Source organism: Equus caballus, chromosome 1 (assembly GCF_041296265.1).
Source record: "Equus caballus isolate H_3958 breed thoroughbred chromosome 1, TB-T2T, whole genome shotgun sequence".
Classification (NCBI taxonomy): domain Eukaryota; kingdom Metazoa; phylum Chordata; class Mammalia; order Perissodactyla; family Equidae; genus Equus; species Equus caballus.
The window spans coordinates 175,164,253-175,180,269 of record NC_091684.1 but is presented as its reverse complement, the minus strand read 5'-3'; the positions used below and the strand labels follow the sequence as shown (position 1 = coordinate 175,180,269).

At 46.3% G+C, this 16,017-nt stretch overlaps 1 protein-coding gene across 1 annotated transcript; it reads left to right on the top strand.

The window, feature by feature from the left end:
- Positions 1–269: 269 nt before the first annotated feature.
- LOC100050866 (chymase) lies at positions 270–3,206 on the top strand. Its single transcript, XM_023623159.2, is given in 6 exon segments — positions 270–327; positions 1,004–1,154; positions 1,905–2,040; positions 2,267–2,501; positions 2,504–2,520; positions 2,926–3,206. Coding segments are annotated over 6 exon segments (741 nt in total). The 3' UTR covers positions 3,070–3,206.
- Positions 3,207–16,017: the final 12,811 nt, after the last annotated feature.

Sequence of the window (16,017 nt, the reverse complement as noted above, 5' to 3'; positions counted from 1 at the left end):
CCCACCCCAGATAAGGCAGCATGGTTGAGAGCTCATCCTGGAAGACAGGACTTTGGGAACTCAGGCCTCAACTTCACCTCTAGCAAAACAGAGGGCATCTCTCGGGGAACTTCTGATCAGAAAGACAGTCAGCTTAGTATGAGAGAAAAAAACATGACCACACAGTTTCTGTGGTTACCAGCCCTGCCCTGCCCTCACTTGCTGGGAGTTATAAAACTCAAGACTGGAAAGTAGAAGTGGTCCCTGCCCTGGGCAGCCTCTTGGAGAAGATGCATCGTCTTCCTCTCCCCCTGCTGTTCCTTCTCCTGTGCTCCAGAGCTGAAGCTGGTGAGTCTCGGGGTCCTCCATTCTGTAGGCTGCAGGATCAGCTCCTAAAACAAAGTTCAGTCCGAAGGGTGCCGACCCTTAAACAGGATCCCAGGATCTCTTTTCAAGAGCCCAGAGTGAAGTTTCCACTTTGGATCTGCCCATGCATACTCTGCAGCCTATGGTACTTCCTACCATAGGAATAAGGAAACTCACGTTGACTGGGGGAAAGCCAGAGCAGGTGAAAGGAAGAGGGGTATCTGCTCAATATAATATGTGATAATGTGTATAAAGTCCTACGTTCTCTTCTTCTTATGAACTTCGGGGCTACACGTTACCCTGTAATTTGGCCATTCTGTGACACTACTCGTGGGCTGTGGAGAAGGTTGAGACAGGATCCTGCATGGTGACAGAGGAGGGTTGAGTCGGGGGAAGAATGGGAGTGGGGGAAATTTGAGGTGAAAATGCCTGAATGACATCTAAAGCCAGGTTGGCTCTTGTGCCTGGAGGAAGGAATGAGAATTTATGTGGGAGGTTGTGGGTGGGGAAAGCAGGGAGAAACCTGAGAGGGAAGACGGGCAGACTACAGGGTGAGGATGAGATTCAAGAGAAGCCTTTCTCAACCTTAACCCAACTTAGGCACTCTCTAGAAAGAGTACCGATGCCTATGTTCAGGCCCTGGGGCTCTCTGCTCCAGGCAAGATCATCGGAGGCACAGAATGCAAGCCACACTCCCGCCCTTACGTGGCCTACCTGGAAACTGTCACTTCCCAGCATACCCTGGTGACCTGTGGTGGTTTCCTGATAAGACAGGACTTTGTGCTGACAGCTGCTCACTGTGCAGGAAGGTGAGACAACAGGGTCCTGTTAATCTCCAACTGGGAGGGTAGCACCCAGAGACACACCCACAGGGGGCCTAAGAAAGGGCTGCTGGGCCTGGGTCACTTTAAGAAAAGGCAACACTTGGGCTTAAGGAAATCGGTTTCATAATTGAATAGCTGCCCCGATCCTCAGTCACTGTGAGCTCAGCTCCCCTACAAAGGAAAAGTAGGTCCCATCCAGTGTCTCTCCTCTAAAAGCAGCTCCTCCTCACCCCCACCCAACACATAAGATATGTGACTCACTTTTTAGGGCCCCACCCTGTTCCCAGGCCACTTCCTCTGTGTCCTTTTCAAGAACACTGGCCTTTAGTTCTCAAAGACCTGAACCTATTCTTTTCATGGGGGACAGAGAACAGGGTCCCCATGAGACCCCACCACTTCCCCCTTTCCTCTGATATCTCTTGCTCCAGAGGGCTGGCCCTCATACAGGGCTCCCTGAATTAGGAAGTGCTAACCCTGTCCCCTGGGTCATCCCTGGCCTGCTAGGTCCCCAGTAACTCCCCAGGGTCCTTAAAATTAACTCTGTTCCCTAAGAAAGCTCTTCCCTGAGTAAAACCAGAGCCCCTCAAATGGCACAAATGGCCCAGGAAAGGGGGGATTGGTAAAGTCCAGTGGCCTGTGAGAGACTCCAGTCCTCTTTTCTCAGAATAGGCACATCTCAGGAGAAACCCCACACCATCACTGTGTCTCCTTGTCTTTCCTTCTCCCTCACAACAGGTCTATAACAGTCACCCTTGGAGCCCATAACATAAAAGAGAAAGAAGACACATGGCAGAAGCTTGAGGTTGCAAAACAATTCCCTCATCCAAAATATGGCGACTGAAATACTCATTATGACATCATGTTACTAAAGGTGACAACATCTTTCTTCCCTTCTCCATTTCCTGTTGTTAGGCTTCTCCTTCAGGTCCCCATTGTCCTGAAACTTCCCGAGCTGCCTCTGGACTTCACCCCCAAACTCCAACTCACCCCTCTGGACGTGGCTCCAATGTGGAGCCATCCGCCCTGTCCCTCCCTGCTTGCCTCCAACTGCCCCATAACCCATTTCTAGCACTGACAGCCCCTCATTCCCTTCACAGTTGAAGAAGAAAGTCAACCTGACCCTGGCTGTGGGGACACTCCCCCTTCCACCCCAATTCAACTTCATCCCACCTGGGAGGATGTGCCTGGTGGCTGGCTGGGGAATGACAGAAGCAGAGGTATTGGACTCCAACACTCTGCAAGAGGTGAAGCTGCGACTCATGGATCCCCAGGCCTGCAGACAGTTTATGACTTTTGACCACAATCTCCAGCTGTGTGTTGGCAATCCAAGGAAGACAAATCTGCATTTAAGGTGATCCTCAGACTAGGGTTCTTCTCCAGAAATCACTGTTCAGGGTCCAGGCATCTCCGGAAAGGAGATGAGGTCAGAAGATTGTCAGTCAGCAACGGGGTTTGAGATGATAGGACTGAGGAATCTGGAATTGCTCCTCTGCAGGTCTGTCCTCCTATGGCCCCAGGCAGTCTCTGACCATCCCTCCCAGGCTGCTGCCCAGGGCACAGGGGTGACAAGAAGGAAAGAAAGAAGGGGCATCAGACTGAGATGTATGACCCCATGAGAAGCCAGGGCTCCTGAGTCTGACCCTCGGTCTGGCCATGACTCAGAGGTGGGACCTACAGGCAGGAGTGGATTACTTCCCTGGCTCACCTTCTGTGCTCTCTGTCTCTCTCTGTCTCTCTCTCTCTCTCTGACCCACAGGGAGACTCAGGGGGTCCTCTTCTATGTGCTGGGGTGGCCCAGGGCATTGTCTCCTATGGCCGGGTGGATGCAAAGCCTCCTGCTGTCTTCACCCAGATCTCCCATTACCGGCCCTGGATCAATGAGGTCCTCAAGGAGAACTAACCCTGGAGCCCAGGACAGCCTGGGAGGAAACCTGGACCTGGAACCGAGCAGCTTCTCTGTACCACTCACTCTGGAGCTGCCTCTGGTTCCTACTGAAGTCCTGCCACATCCCTAAACCTCAAGAAGTTTCCTCCAGGTACAGAATTCTCAATAAACTTCAATAAAGACCCAGCTTTCAGACTTGAGTCTGTGTCTCCTCTCTCTGATACTCTCTTCTCCCAGCACATAGCAACCTGATTCCCAGCCCAGGCAGCCTACAAGCTTTGAAGGGAGTGGGTGTGTGGGTGTGGGTACAAGAGAGAGACAGAGAGGAAATAATGAAGAAAAAATAGGGAAGGAAAGAAGAGAAAGGGATTCCCTGGAGAAGCAGGATCCATATTTCCAACTTAAACAAGAAATTACACCAGATCCTTCCTTCTCTTAATCAACAACATTATACCAATTCTAGTTTATCTTTAGTAACATTCAGAATCACTAAGAACATTTTGAATTGCAAACAAGATGCAGGATGTTTACAGCATCCCTGACCTCTCCCCATTAGATGCCAGTAGCAACACCCCCCTCCACCACCAAGTTGTGACAACTACAAATGTTTCCAGGCATTGCTAAATGTCCCTCAGGGGTTGGGGGGCCAGGAATCACCTTCAGTTGAGAAACATTGATTTAGATACATGATATAGGGAAGGCAGTTGGTGCCAGATAGGGCCCTCCTCACAGTCCACCTTAATAAGAGAAGATCCACCATCTGTGGAGCTTTGAGCTGAGATGCAGAGAAGATTGCCTCTCTCTCACTGCTGCAAAACAGATACCTGGAGGAGATAAGAGGAGGGATAGATAGCATCACAAGATCTCCTGAGCAACACCAGCCACGAAGGGCTGCGCCCAAACCAGCAGGAAGTCGAAAGCCAAGAGCCTGCTCAAACTCATGCCAGTTGAGGGACGGGCTGGAGGAGAGGAAACGGCAGGACGCGGACAAACACGACAGGAGCCTGTGGCTGATACCACTCCACTCTGAGGGGGTGTGAGTCCCTGCGACCAAGTGAGCTCTCTCTAGGAATTTGTCTTTAAGAAATAGTCAGATACAACTAGAATTACTGTTACTACTTTGTACTGGGGGGCTTTGGGGAGAAGAAAAAAAAAAGAAGAAGATTGGCAACAGATGTTAGCTCAGGTGCCAATCTTTGAAAAAAAATTCATTTTCAAAAACATTTAATCATGTGGGAAAATTCAACATAATATAATGCTTTTTAAAAGCAATACAAAAATCTCCCTCCAGTAGAATCTTAATTTTGTAATTATATATTTTATGTATGCATAGGAAAAAACTAGAAGTAATTACATCAAAACAATCATGGTGGTTATCTCTAGAGCATAGGATTAATAGCTACTTTTATTTTATTTCTACTCAGGCTCCAAACCGCACGTATTCTAACTATTGGGGACTGAGCACCATGTATCACCTACCAGCAGATAAGCACACAGAGCTATCCAGTCTCCCTTTGGTCAAACAGGGAGCCCCCACCCACACCTGAGTCTTCACCTGAGATACTGTGCACTGTCCCCTTCCCTCCCTCTCATTGTTCCCCTAGCTGCTTCGTGCCCTTGCAATCCAGCTTGACATAGGGAATCAGTATATGGGAGAAATTAATTTCCCTTATACATTAGAAAGTATTTTTAAGTGGTTATATAGTAAACGATTACCAAAAACATTGAAAAAGGAAAACAAAGAAGGCTTACCCTATCACAAGACCCTATGTAAAACAGCTCCAGAATGTTCCGGAAAACTTGATTCTTACAAATATTATGTTCTGACTGCTCTGTAGTTCTCCTCTCTCAATGCACTGCCCACCACCCTTGAATTCATCTCAGCAGCTGTCCCTTCTCTAAGAAAAGTCTTTGCAAACAAATTACAGCCACTGTAAGTTCTTATAAGTGGAAATTGGTCTTTCCCTGACCATTTGATGAAAGAAATTAAACAAGACACAAACAAATGGAAAGATATCCTGTGTTTATAGATTAGAAGATTTAATATTGCGAAAAATGTCTATTCTACACAAAGTGACCTACATGTCCAATGCAATTTGTACAAAAATTCCAGTGGCATTTTTTACAGAAACAGAAAAAACAATTCTAAAAGTCATATGAAAACAAAGACTCTAAACAGCCAAAGTAATCTTGAGATAGAAGAACAAGGCTGGAGCGTATCACATTTACTGATTTCAAAATATATTACAAAGCTACAGTAATTAAAATAGTATGGTATTGGCATAAATACAGACATATAGACCGAAAGAACAGAATAGAGAGCCTAGAAATAAATCCATGCATATACGGTCAACTGATTTTTGACAAGAGCGCCGAGAATACACAATAGAGAAAGGATAGTCTCTTCAACAAATGGTTTAGAAAACGGTATATCCACATGCAAAAGAATGAAATTGGACCCTTACCTTATAACATATGAAAAAATCAACTGAAAATGTGTTAAAGACTTAAACATAAGACCTGAAACTATAAAACTCCTGGGAGAAAATACAGGAGAAAACTTTCATGACATTAATCTTGGCAATGATTTCATAGGTATGACACCAAAAGCACAGGCAACAAAAGCAACAATGGACAGTGGAACTGTATCAAACTAAAAAGCTTCTGCACAGCAAAAGAAACAATCAACAAAGTGAAAAGGTAACCTATGGAATGGGAGAAAATATTTGCAAACCATATACCTGATAAGGAGCTAATTTCCAAAATACATAAGAAACTCCTACAACTTATTGACAAAAGAACTAATAATTTTAAAATGAGCTAAAGACTTGAACAGACATTTCTCCAAAGAAGATATACAAATGGCCAATGGGTATACGAAAAGATGCTCGACATCACTAATCATCAGGAAAATGCAAATCAAAACCACAAAGAGGTATCACCTCACACACATTAGGATGGTTATTATCAAAAAAACAGAAGACAACAAGTGTTGTCAAGAATGTGGAGACGCTGGAAGCCTTGTGCACTGTTGATGGGAACGCAAAATGGTGCAGCCACTATGGAAAACAATATGGAGGTTCCAGAAAAAATTAAAAATAGGACTACCATATGACCCAGATATTCCACTTTGGGGTACTTACCCAAGAGAATTTAAATGAGAATCTCAAAAAGACACTGGGACTCTCACGTTCATTGCAGTGCTATGCACAATAGCTAAGATGTGGGAACAACAAAAACGTTCATCGATATATGAATGGATAAAGAAAAGGTGGTGTATACATACAATGGAATATTATTCAGCCTTTATAAAGAAGGAAATTCTGCCATATGTGACACCATGATGAATGTTGAGAACATTATGCTAAATGTCATTTTATATAATATGTAATTATGCCAGCCACAGAAGGACAAATGCTGTATGATTTCACTTACATGAGGTATCATGGAGTCAAAGAGCTGAATGGTAGCTACCAGGGACGGGGGGAGAGGGAAGCGGGGAGCTGCTAATCAATGGGCGTAAAGTTTCAGTTAAGCCAGACGACTAAGTTTCAGTGACATTGTACCTATAGTTAACAATACTGTATTGTGCTCTTAAAAATTTAAGAGGGTAGATCTCATGTTAGATGTTCTTACCACAGTAAAATAAAATTTCTACAAAAACTTTTGGGGTACAAACAAAATGGGACTTAGAGGGACGATTATAGCCGTAAAAGCATGCATTTGAGAATAAGTGCCAAAAATTAATGAGGTAAATCTTAAAACCAAAAAATTAGAAAAAAGAAAAAAAAAAGGGTAAAGTTATTCACAGAATGTGAAAGAGAGAAAGTAACAGAAATAATTGCAGAGAAAAACTGAATAAAAATCAAAGACAAGGAGGGCCGGCCCAGTGGCGCAGCAGTTAAGTTCGCACATTCTGCTTCGGCAGCCAGGGTGTACCAGGTCAGATCCTGGGTGTGGACCTATGCATGGCTTGTCAAGCCACGCTGTGGCAGGTGTCCCACATGCAAAGTAGAGGAAGATGGGCATGGATGTTAGCTCAGGGGCAATCTTCCTCAGCAAAAAAGGAGGATTGGTGGCGGATATTAGCTCAGGGCTAATCTTCCCCAAAAAACAAAAACCACAGAAATGATAGAGACTCAGGGTGAGGAAAAATTTCATAGAAACACACAAAAGTATAAACTAAAATGAAAAATGTAATTTGACCTCATTAAAATTTAAAACAACTGGACTGGATAAAGAAAACACATCGAACTCTCACGCGTACTTTTTTTCCTCCCTCAAGAGAGCACTCTAAAATGGCAGCAAAGGGGTTTTTTAATGGATTTCTATCTCTCAAGAGAAAGAAAGTAAAGAGGAGACAATATCAACAGAATTTTGGAAGAATGAAGTAAAGACTTGACAGTTTCCATGCCACCAGGAGGGAAAGTTGAAAACCAATCTGATTTACATTATAGGATCCCCAAAAGGAATTAGCAATTTGAAGAATATCAGACCTGCCACTCCTTACAGCTGGACTGCCTCTCCACCACCCCAGCAAAAGGCTAGAGACGTATTCACTGGAGAAGATAAAACAGAAAGTCTCTGATTTGGGGTTCAAAATGCAAGGTTGAAGGCACGTGTACTACACTGAAAGTAAGAGTAGTAAGTAAACTCTGAACACTGGATTCTGAAACACATTGCCAGTCCCCCCTCAACCCTCTTCCTCTACTAGGCTCCCAGAATACTGGCATTCTGGTCTTCACCCTCCAGGAAGGACATAAGAAGTGTTGTCTTTGGAGACTCCAATGGCCCAAGAGGAATGAACTGGAGATACTGATATCCGAGGTTCCCCACTAAGGATGGTGCCAGAGGACCCCACGAGGAGGCTCACAGTCAATGAACCTTACTTAGCTTTTTGGTCCCCAACTCTTAACCAGGCAATCAAGAGTCCCACCTGAGGACATCCCCTAAAATGAAAAATACAAACAAAGAAAAAAAAATGTGAAGAAGTGGAGAAAATGCAGGAAGAAGAATCTTTTTAAACAATCATGAATATCCCCAGGGCAATAAAAGACAATATTGCGCTCTTGAAACAAGAACAAGATGCTATTTTTTTTTAAAAAATAACTACTCCAAGAACACAAAGAAGCTATTGGATATTTAAAATATGATGATAGCAGAAATTAAGAACTCAATGGAAGATAAACTGAAGGAACTCTCCCAGATATCAGAGCAAAAGAGAATAAAAAATAAAAGAGAAATAAAAAGAAAATTAGAGCCCAGTCCAGGAAATTCATCACCTGTGTGACAGAAGTTTGTATCAACACAAAATAAAAGTACTTTCAAATAGTTTACTTCCCAGGACCCTTTCTCAGGACGGGAAGATGTGTTCCACCAAAACAAGAGAGCAAACCAAGAAATAAAGTGAGATCCCAGGATGACAGCATCATCCCAGGCAAGTGGTCCAGATCAGAGCAGGTCAGAAGGCTTGGGAGAGATCACTTCTAAGGAAGAAATAAATAGAATGTCTCCTGCTCTGAATGTGTCAAGAGGATATTCAGTCACCTGGCAAATTCAACTTGGGATTGAATTAGTGAGATATGTGTACAAAACTAAGCAAGAAAGAAAGGTATCAATTCTAGAAAAAATAAAAGTTGAGAAGAACAGGAGAAAAAACACAGTTTACTACGTGGCTCAGCTATGAGCAGCATTTACATAGTCATGACACTATAAACATTGACTATTGACCTTACCAAATTAGACCATATCTATATTGGAAGGATGGAGGAATGGGAAGGATACTCATGTGTGATGGAGGTAGGGAGATAAAAGAAACTAAAATCTCATCTTCCTAGTAAGAAATCAACAGATAATGCCTAAAACTGAAAAACCAAAAAATAGCAATGCATGTGTTATTTATAGACACTGAGGTTTAAAAAAAAAAGCTTAAGGGGGCCAGCCCAGTGGCGCAGCAGTTAAGTTCGCACACTCCACTTTCATGGCCCGGGGTTCGCCAGTTCAGATCCCAGGTGTGGACATGGCACCACTTGGCAAGCCATACTGTGGGCAGGCATCTCACATATAAAGTAGAGGAAGATGGGCACGGATGTTAGCTCAGGGCCAGTCTTCCTCAGCAAAAAGAGGAGGATTGGCAGCAGATGTTAGCTCAGGGCTAATCTTCCTCAAAAAAAAAGTATTAAAAAGAAGAAAAAAATAAGAAGAAAAAAAAGCTTAAAAAGGTAAAACTGGTTATTTTTGGTGTGGGGAGAAATCAAGGGGAGGGAATGGGACTGGTCTTTTTTATAAATAACCTTGCAGAATCATCTAACTTTTTAAACTCTCAGCAAGTATAATTTTGACAATAAGAAAGTGGAGCAAGAGACTGTAGGGAGCCAGTAGTTGATTTACACTGGAATGGAGCATTCCAAATGCAGAGTAGAGTGTTGGCCAGGGACACAGGTGGGCAGACGGAAGCACTGAGCGGCGGCGACAAAGACAACCACAGGGCATGCATTTTGGGTGGGTGGTGAGGGAAGATGCACATTCCAGGCACAGCAAGGCTACCTGGCCTCGAGGTTCTCATTTTAATTCTGGTGGGCAGACATTTCTGTGCATCTCCAGCAGAGACGACAGCTGGTGATAGGGAGGTGATTGCTGTTTGCAGCACCATGAGCAGTCAATGGCCTTTGCACAGAGCTCCAAACTGATTAACTGAAGGGCTGTTTTGTGCCTCTGCCAAAGTCACCCCTGGGGGAGCGGAGGGAATTAAAGTCTTTCTTCAAGGGAAGCAGCCCCTCCAGCCAGATGTCCAAGCTCAGGGATGGGTGGGTGGCAGGAGGCAGCAAGCTCTGACCTGAGCTCCTCTCTTTCCTGTCCCCTAGGCCTCACTTCCTGCTGTCCTCCCAGGAACACCACCTTGGTCCACACTCAATTTACAGGGCTTTTCCTTTCCCTCCTGCTTTTTCCCTCCTGCTCTTTGGCCTTTGCCTTCATGGAACTAGATTCAAAATGAAAAACTATAATTCTGACACCAAACCACCCATGAGTCCTAATAAGGCCCTTGGTCATTCACTCACTCTATGGTCCTATCTCTTTAGCTTTATAGATATTATCATCATCTTCATCATATTGAGTATCCTCATTCTCCTTGTTGTTAGTCATCATTATTGTAGTTATTACCATTATTACTACTTATCACTGTTGTTGTTGTTATAAACATTGAAGAAAGTTTCTCTGCCCTTTAAAAAAAAAAAAACAGGTAAGCCCTGAGCCAAGGAAGAGTAGGCTTGGTGCAGGCCAGGGCTGGACAGGTAGCCCACAAGGTTCCCAGGTGCTGCACTGTCCAGCCTGGGTCCCAGGGAAAGCACCAGCACACCCTCTCTGTGCAAAACTTCACCACTGGGCCAGTGCTGAAGACAGTGTGACCACAACAAATGCCCAGCACTTGTGGGAGGCACAGAGGAGAGAGGGGTCAGTCCTGCCAAGGGGAGCAGAATATCAGCTCTAAAAACTCAGCCCGGGGTAGAATAGCTGGTACATAGGAGGGTGCCAGTCTGAGCGTTCTCTGTCTTGATTGCTTCAGGCTTTGAGAGGAACAGTGACTTCCTGAAGCCACAGCTTTGACACACAGATCCAGAGTCACTCTGGTTTGTCAGAGCCCAGACACCCCCATATTCTTCCATCCCCAACCCAGAGCAGCCACACCCAAAGAACATCCTGCGGGTGATCTTGGCCTTCCCTCCTTATTCCAGGGGGTCAACACCAGTGTCCATGGGCTAGAATGTCAACCCATGGCCCTCCAGCACTTCTCCCCTGAGAATAAATAATCGGCACACACCTAGGACCCCTGCTGCTCTGATGTCCCAAGACTCACTATACACAGAACAGACTTCCCGTTTTGTACAACCTTCTCTATCTACATGGCTCATCTGAAGTGAGCAGGGGCTAGAGAAAGTCATTCTCTCCCTGGCTCTGAGTTCTAGCAAGGGAGAGGAGCAAGGGGAGCCAGAATCCTCCTAGGCCTGCTAAAGCAGGAGGCCACCCAAAGGCTCAGAGGCCCACCCAGCCCGGGAGCTGAACCATGTAAAGTGAGAGGCAGCATGCAGCGTGGACGGGGACACCAGACCAGCCACTGGCACCAGCCAAGAGCAAGGTGCACTGGCTGAGAGGTGGGAAGGAACCATAACAGAGCTGCAGCTAGCCCCACAGATCAAGTGTCCCTGAAGATAAGGGGTCTCCCTTCAAGGTCAGTGCCACAGCCACATTTTAAGGTTAGTATTGCCCCGGGGGCACTAAGTAGAGATGGTCCCCTCCAAGCTAAATGTGGCCTTTATTTTCCTACCCCAAAGTAAAGAGTTCATGAGACTCCCCAAGAGGGAAAAGAGAGAGGGCAGAGGAACTAGCACCCTCAAGTGAATCCTCCTGTCTACAGGGCACAGGAGGTAGGGGCGGGGCCACAGCAGCTAATGGAGCTCAGGAACCCCGACTTGGCCTTGGCCGTCCTCTCCCCCTTAATCCCATACTAGCAGCTAATGGAGGCCTGTCCCTCAGCCCCTTGGTTTGGGAAGAGGAAATAGAGTTACAAAGAGGAGGGTCGCTGGTCCAGGTCCCTCTCCTTATGACTCTATTTCTTTTGCACTCTTTTCTCCCCATCAGAGAGGAGCTCCAGGCCCCCCCTCTTATCTTCCTCTCTGGTCTCCATTTTGCTTCCCTGGGTAGAGGAAGCAGTGCATTCACTCAGCCTCAGTCCCCATCTCTTGGCCGAGCCACACTCTATGGAGCAGCTACCCCAAAGAACATCCTGAGACGGAACGAGAGTGTGAGCGGCTCTGAGCCTTCTCACCCACCTGAGCTCCCCTGTCACTGCCCCCAGGCCCTCCTGATGTACCACCAAACTCTGCAGGTGTGCACCCATTTCTTACACACACGCCTGCCATGCCTGGCCCCTCTGTCAGGGCTCCTTCTGGAGAGGGGACTCTCCCCGCTCACCTCCTACCCACCTCGCCCCCTTCAAATGGCAGAGAGACTGCCAGCTGGGGTGGGAAATCACCTGAAGTTTCCCAGGCTGAGAGGCATGGCTTGATGTCCTGCCCCCATCCCACTGGGGAGAAGAGGCCCTTCATGCCCAGGGGCAGGGCTCTGTCTCACAGTGACAGAAGCTGCTGCTGAAGCCCACCCAAGCCCAGCTTCCACGCCCTTCCCTTTCCTGCCCTACTTTGCCCTGTCACTAGTCCAGACCCCAGCTCAGCCTCAGGTCCCGCTGGATGCCTACCCTCCTCTAGCCCGGTTGTCCCTGCAAGTTGCTCAGACGCCCCCTCCCCCGCTGGCCACCAGCTCCTGTCTCCTCCTGGTCTTCCTGACCTGAGCAGGTTCCTCCCACATCTCCTCCCCTCAGGGCCCCTGCACTGTCCCATGCCCTGGCTGAGAGGAGACCAGACTTCTGGAACAGCCAGGGCCCCTCCTCAAAGGCAACTCAACCCAGCCCAGCATCCCATGGAGTCAGAGCCCACTGGCCTTCCAGTCACTCAGCAGCCCTGGCTTCCTTCAGCTTGCCTTAGACTTTGAACTAAGACTCCCCCAGCAGGAGCATGGCCACCCGGAGCATGGCTCCTTTTGGGCAAAAAGGTTCCTCCCTGTCACAGCGTACCATCAATTAACAGACAAATCTTACTGAGCATCTAGAGTGTTCCCAGCACTGGGACACAATAGCTAATAAGACAGGCTCACGGCCTGCCCTGTTAGAGCTCACAGTCTAAGAGGCTTTTGATCAATGTTAATACCCCAGGAGGAGCACAGCTTGTCCAAAATCTGTTTGAAAAAGAAAATTATAATAACCTTGCTTTGAGAAAAGCACAAGATGTAAAGATGTGTCATTTGTATAGAATAAGGCAAAGTTCACATATATTATCTCATTTAATCCTAGCATTACAGTATGATTTGAGCTGCAACACTCAAGCTTATCATTGAGAGGTGGCATGGTTAAATATGCTGGCTCTGGAACTGGCTTCCTGGGTTCAAACCCCAGCCCTATCCCTCAACAGCTGTATGATCTTCAGCAAAATATTTAAACGTCTCTGTACGTGAAAAACAGGTAATTTTAGTTCCTATCTCATACAGTTGCTGTTAGCATTAAATGAGCTAGCATTTTGCTTAAAAGACAAAAGAGCTCAACATGAGTTAGCCATCATTACCATCATCTAATCCAAAATCGTAATTGTATAAACAGGACCCAGACAGGTAGAAGGACTTCCATGATCATATAAAGTTCCTAACCCTTAACAAAGGGTCTTTCCTCTGTGCCACTGATTCTCTTAGGAACTAGAAAATTCATTCAAACAAATTTAATTAACTTACCCACCCACCACCCTAACCAAATGCTTAAATTCTCCTACCTCATCCTCACCCGGTAAGTACCAAGCCTGGGTGGCTACTCCACTTTCTGACCACTCAAATGACCAGAAAGTTCGTGAACTAAGTCTGCATCCTGGTCATTTCTGCCCAGAGACCCTAGTTCTGCATTCTGCGTTCCCATAGAACTAATACTTCAGACCCAACACCACCCTCCAGATGTTTGATGACAGTTGTCATATATGTCTCTGGGTCTTGTCTCTCTCTCTCTGACTAATAGCTCTCCTTCCTCCAACCACCTCCTTCTCTGGACATGCCCCTCCGAGTCCAGGGCTGACACCTTCTGGGGACAGACATTTCCCCCATATGTCTAGGTATTGTGTGACACCACATGTACAAACAGTAGAAAAAAGCCCTACCCCTGACTCCTCACAAGAAAGAAGGGCCCAAGGTGAGGTCTGGATGAGGCCCCTGGAGGAGTGGAACCAGCCAAGGGTACAGTCTGAGCTGGGTCACCCCCTGACCTGAGATCCACGTGTTCAAGTGTAATGTCTATTACGTATACATACAGCCACAATGTGGCTGATGAGTGTGCTTGCTCGTGTCTGAGATTTGCTTCAAAATAATGAGGGAGGGAGGTTCACAGGAGAAGGGGAATGACAGGTTTAAATGAGACCAAATTGGCCATGTATTGATAATGGTTGAAGCTCAGTAATAGGTACATTGGGTTCACTGTATAATTCTCTTTACTTTTGTATGTTTGAAAATTTTCATAATAAAACATTTTTTAAATATCTCTAACACAATATCTAATACTCCTCCTTTCTCCTTAAAATAGGATTCTAGAGAGAATGAGAGGCAGGCTCCTGAAACCCCTCCCCTCTCCCACATGGAGCCATTGTCCTGCCTCTAGAATAATGCAATGTGGAGGCAAAGAAAACATGCATATGCACCATTCCTACAACAATGTGACAATGGTGCACTTGTTTGTGAAATTATAAGTTATTGGGTACTTTTTAATTAATTTTAAAGTTAGTGCATTGATTTTTACGATAGATATGATCAAACATAAAACACAAAGGAGCAAGAGACTTTTCTGAAACATCTTCAGAGGATCCAAAATATAAACTGAGACAGAGCACATCAACCAGGAAGACCTTCCCAGAGAGCTGTGGAACCAGAGCACATAGGACCCAGATCCCCAGGACAGCAAGTGCAGGAGAGACCCATGACCTTTCAGATCCAGTGCTGGTGGACCACTCATGGGAGCAGCTGTAAGGGGCCCCCAAGCTGGACACAGCTGAGCCCTGCCACCCAGGGCCCAGGGCCCTGATTCAGCCCGAAGCAGTGACCCCATATAACAAGCTCCACATGGGCCTGTAGTCAGGAAAGACAAGAGCTCCCAGCAGTAGAGATTTGCTTCCCAGATGTGGGAGGTTGCTGCCCATTCCTTGCTTCTACCTGGCTGGTGTTAGTCACCAAAAGCAGGGAGTTGCATGAGATTCATCCCTCAGAAGAAGAGGCTTCACCCAAGCCCTGGGAAAGGGTCGTCCCAGACCTGCCCATGACAGGCACTGACCAAGCTGAGTCCCCCGTGCTAATGGAAAGAGAAAGACGCTAACACCGCTCAAGTCAAAACACACCGTCTGAGTGCTGGCACTGTACATGTCTAAAGGGGAGAGATAGGCGTTAGTGTGAGGGCTCTAAGGCAGGATTTGTTTTCCTGGAGGACCCTGGACTTTTCCCTTTCTGACTGTCAAATATCCCATGACAGAATGTCCCATCTCAGTCCACCGGGCCACAGAGAGATGAGGAAGAAGCAGCTAACAGATCTGCCCAGATTATATTCTGTGTGGCTGGGGCCATTATTTACTGAGTCTATGTTTTTGATTCAACTTTTCAGTGATTCTGGGAACTCGAGAATTAGACTTCACCCACAAGCGCCAAGAACAAGTATCCAAATAAGTTGAAAGCACTGAAAAGTTGAGTAGGTACAGAAGCCTTTCATCATTGAACCAAAAACATAGACTCATTTCCTCAACAATAATTGCATCATTAGGCAGGGGTAGCCAGGAAGCTGAGGTCTTTGCTAGTTTTCATGATGGTTTTCCTGATAAGAATCTTTTCTGATTTCCATCTTGCACATGAGCTTATCTTTGCGGGGCCTGCTGGCTCTGAAAACTGCGCCACAACCAACCGCAGGTTTTCCATTGCCAGCCCCTGCTCTGGGCATGAAACAATCACACCAACCTGTGCTTTGGGCCTTTATTCTCAAAGGCTCTGTCTGTCAGGTCCCAGCAGTGACAGATGGCACAATCACACCGGATAATTCAGGAAAAGTTCAATGGAGGATCTATTTGCAAAGGAGACAAGGTTACGGGAAACCAATAGAGGGTGGTGACACACTCCAGAGCCGGTGAGAGTGAGAAGCCACAACTGCCCCTACAGCATGAAGGAACCTGGGTAAGGAGTGGTCACTGGAACCCAGGAAGAGGGTTGAAGCTCTCCCTCCACAAACTCTGGCTGCAGCTGCATGACAAGAGCTGTGGGCTGCAGTAGAGGAAGGACCCACAGCCAAGTAGTGGCATTGGGATTGTGTGAATAAATTCCACCATCTCACTCTCCTCCTGCCCC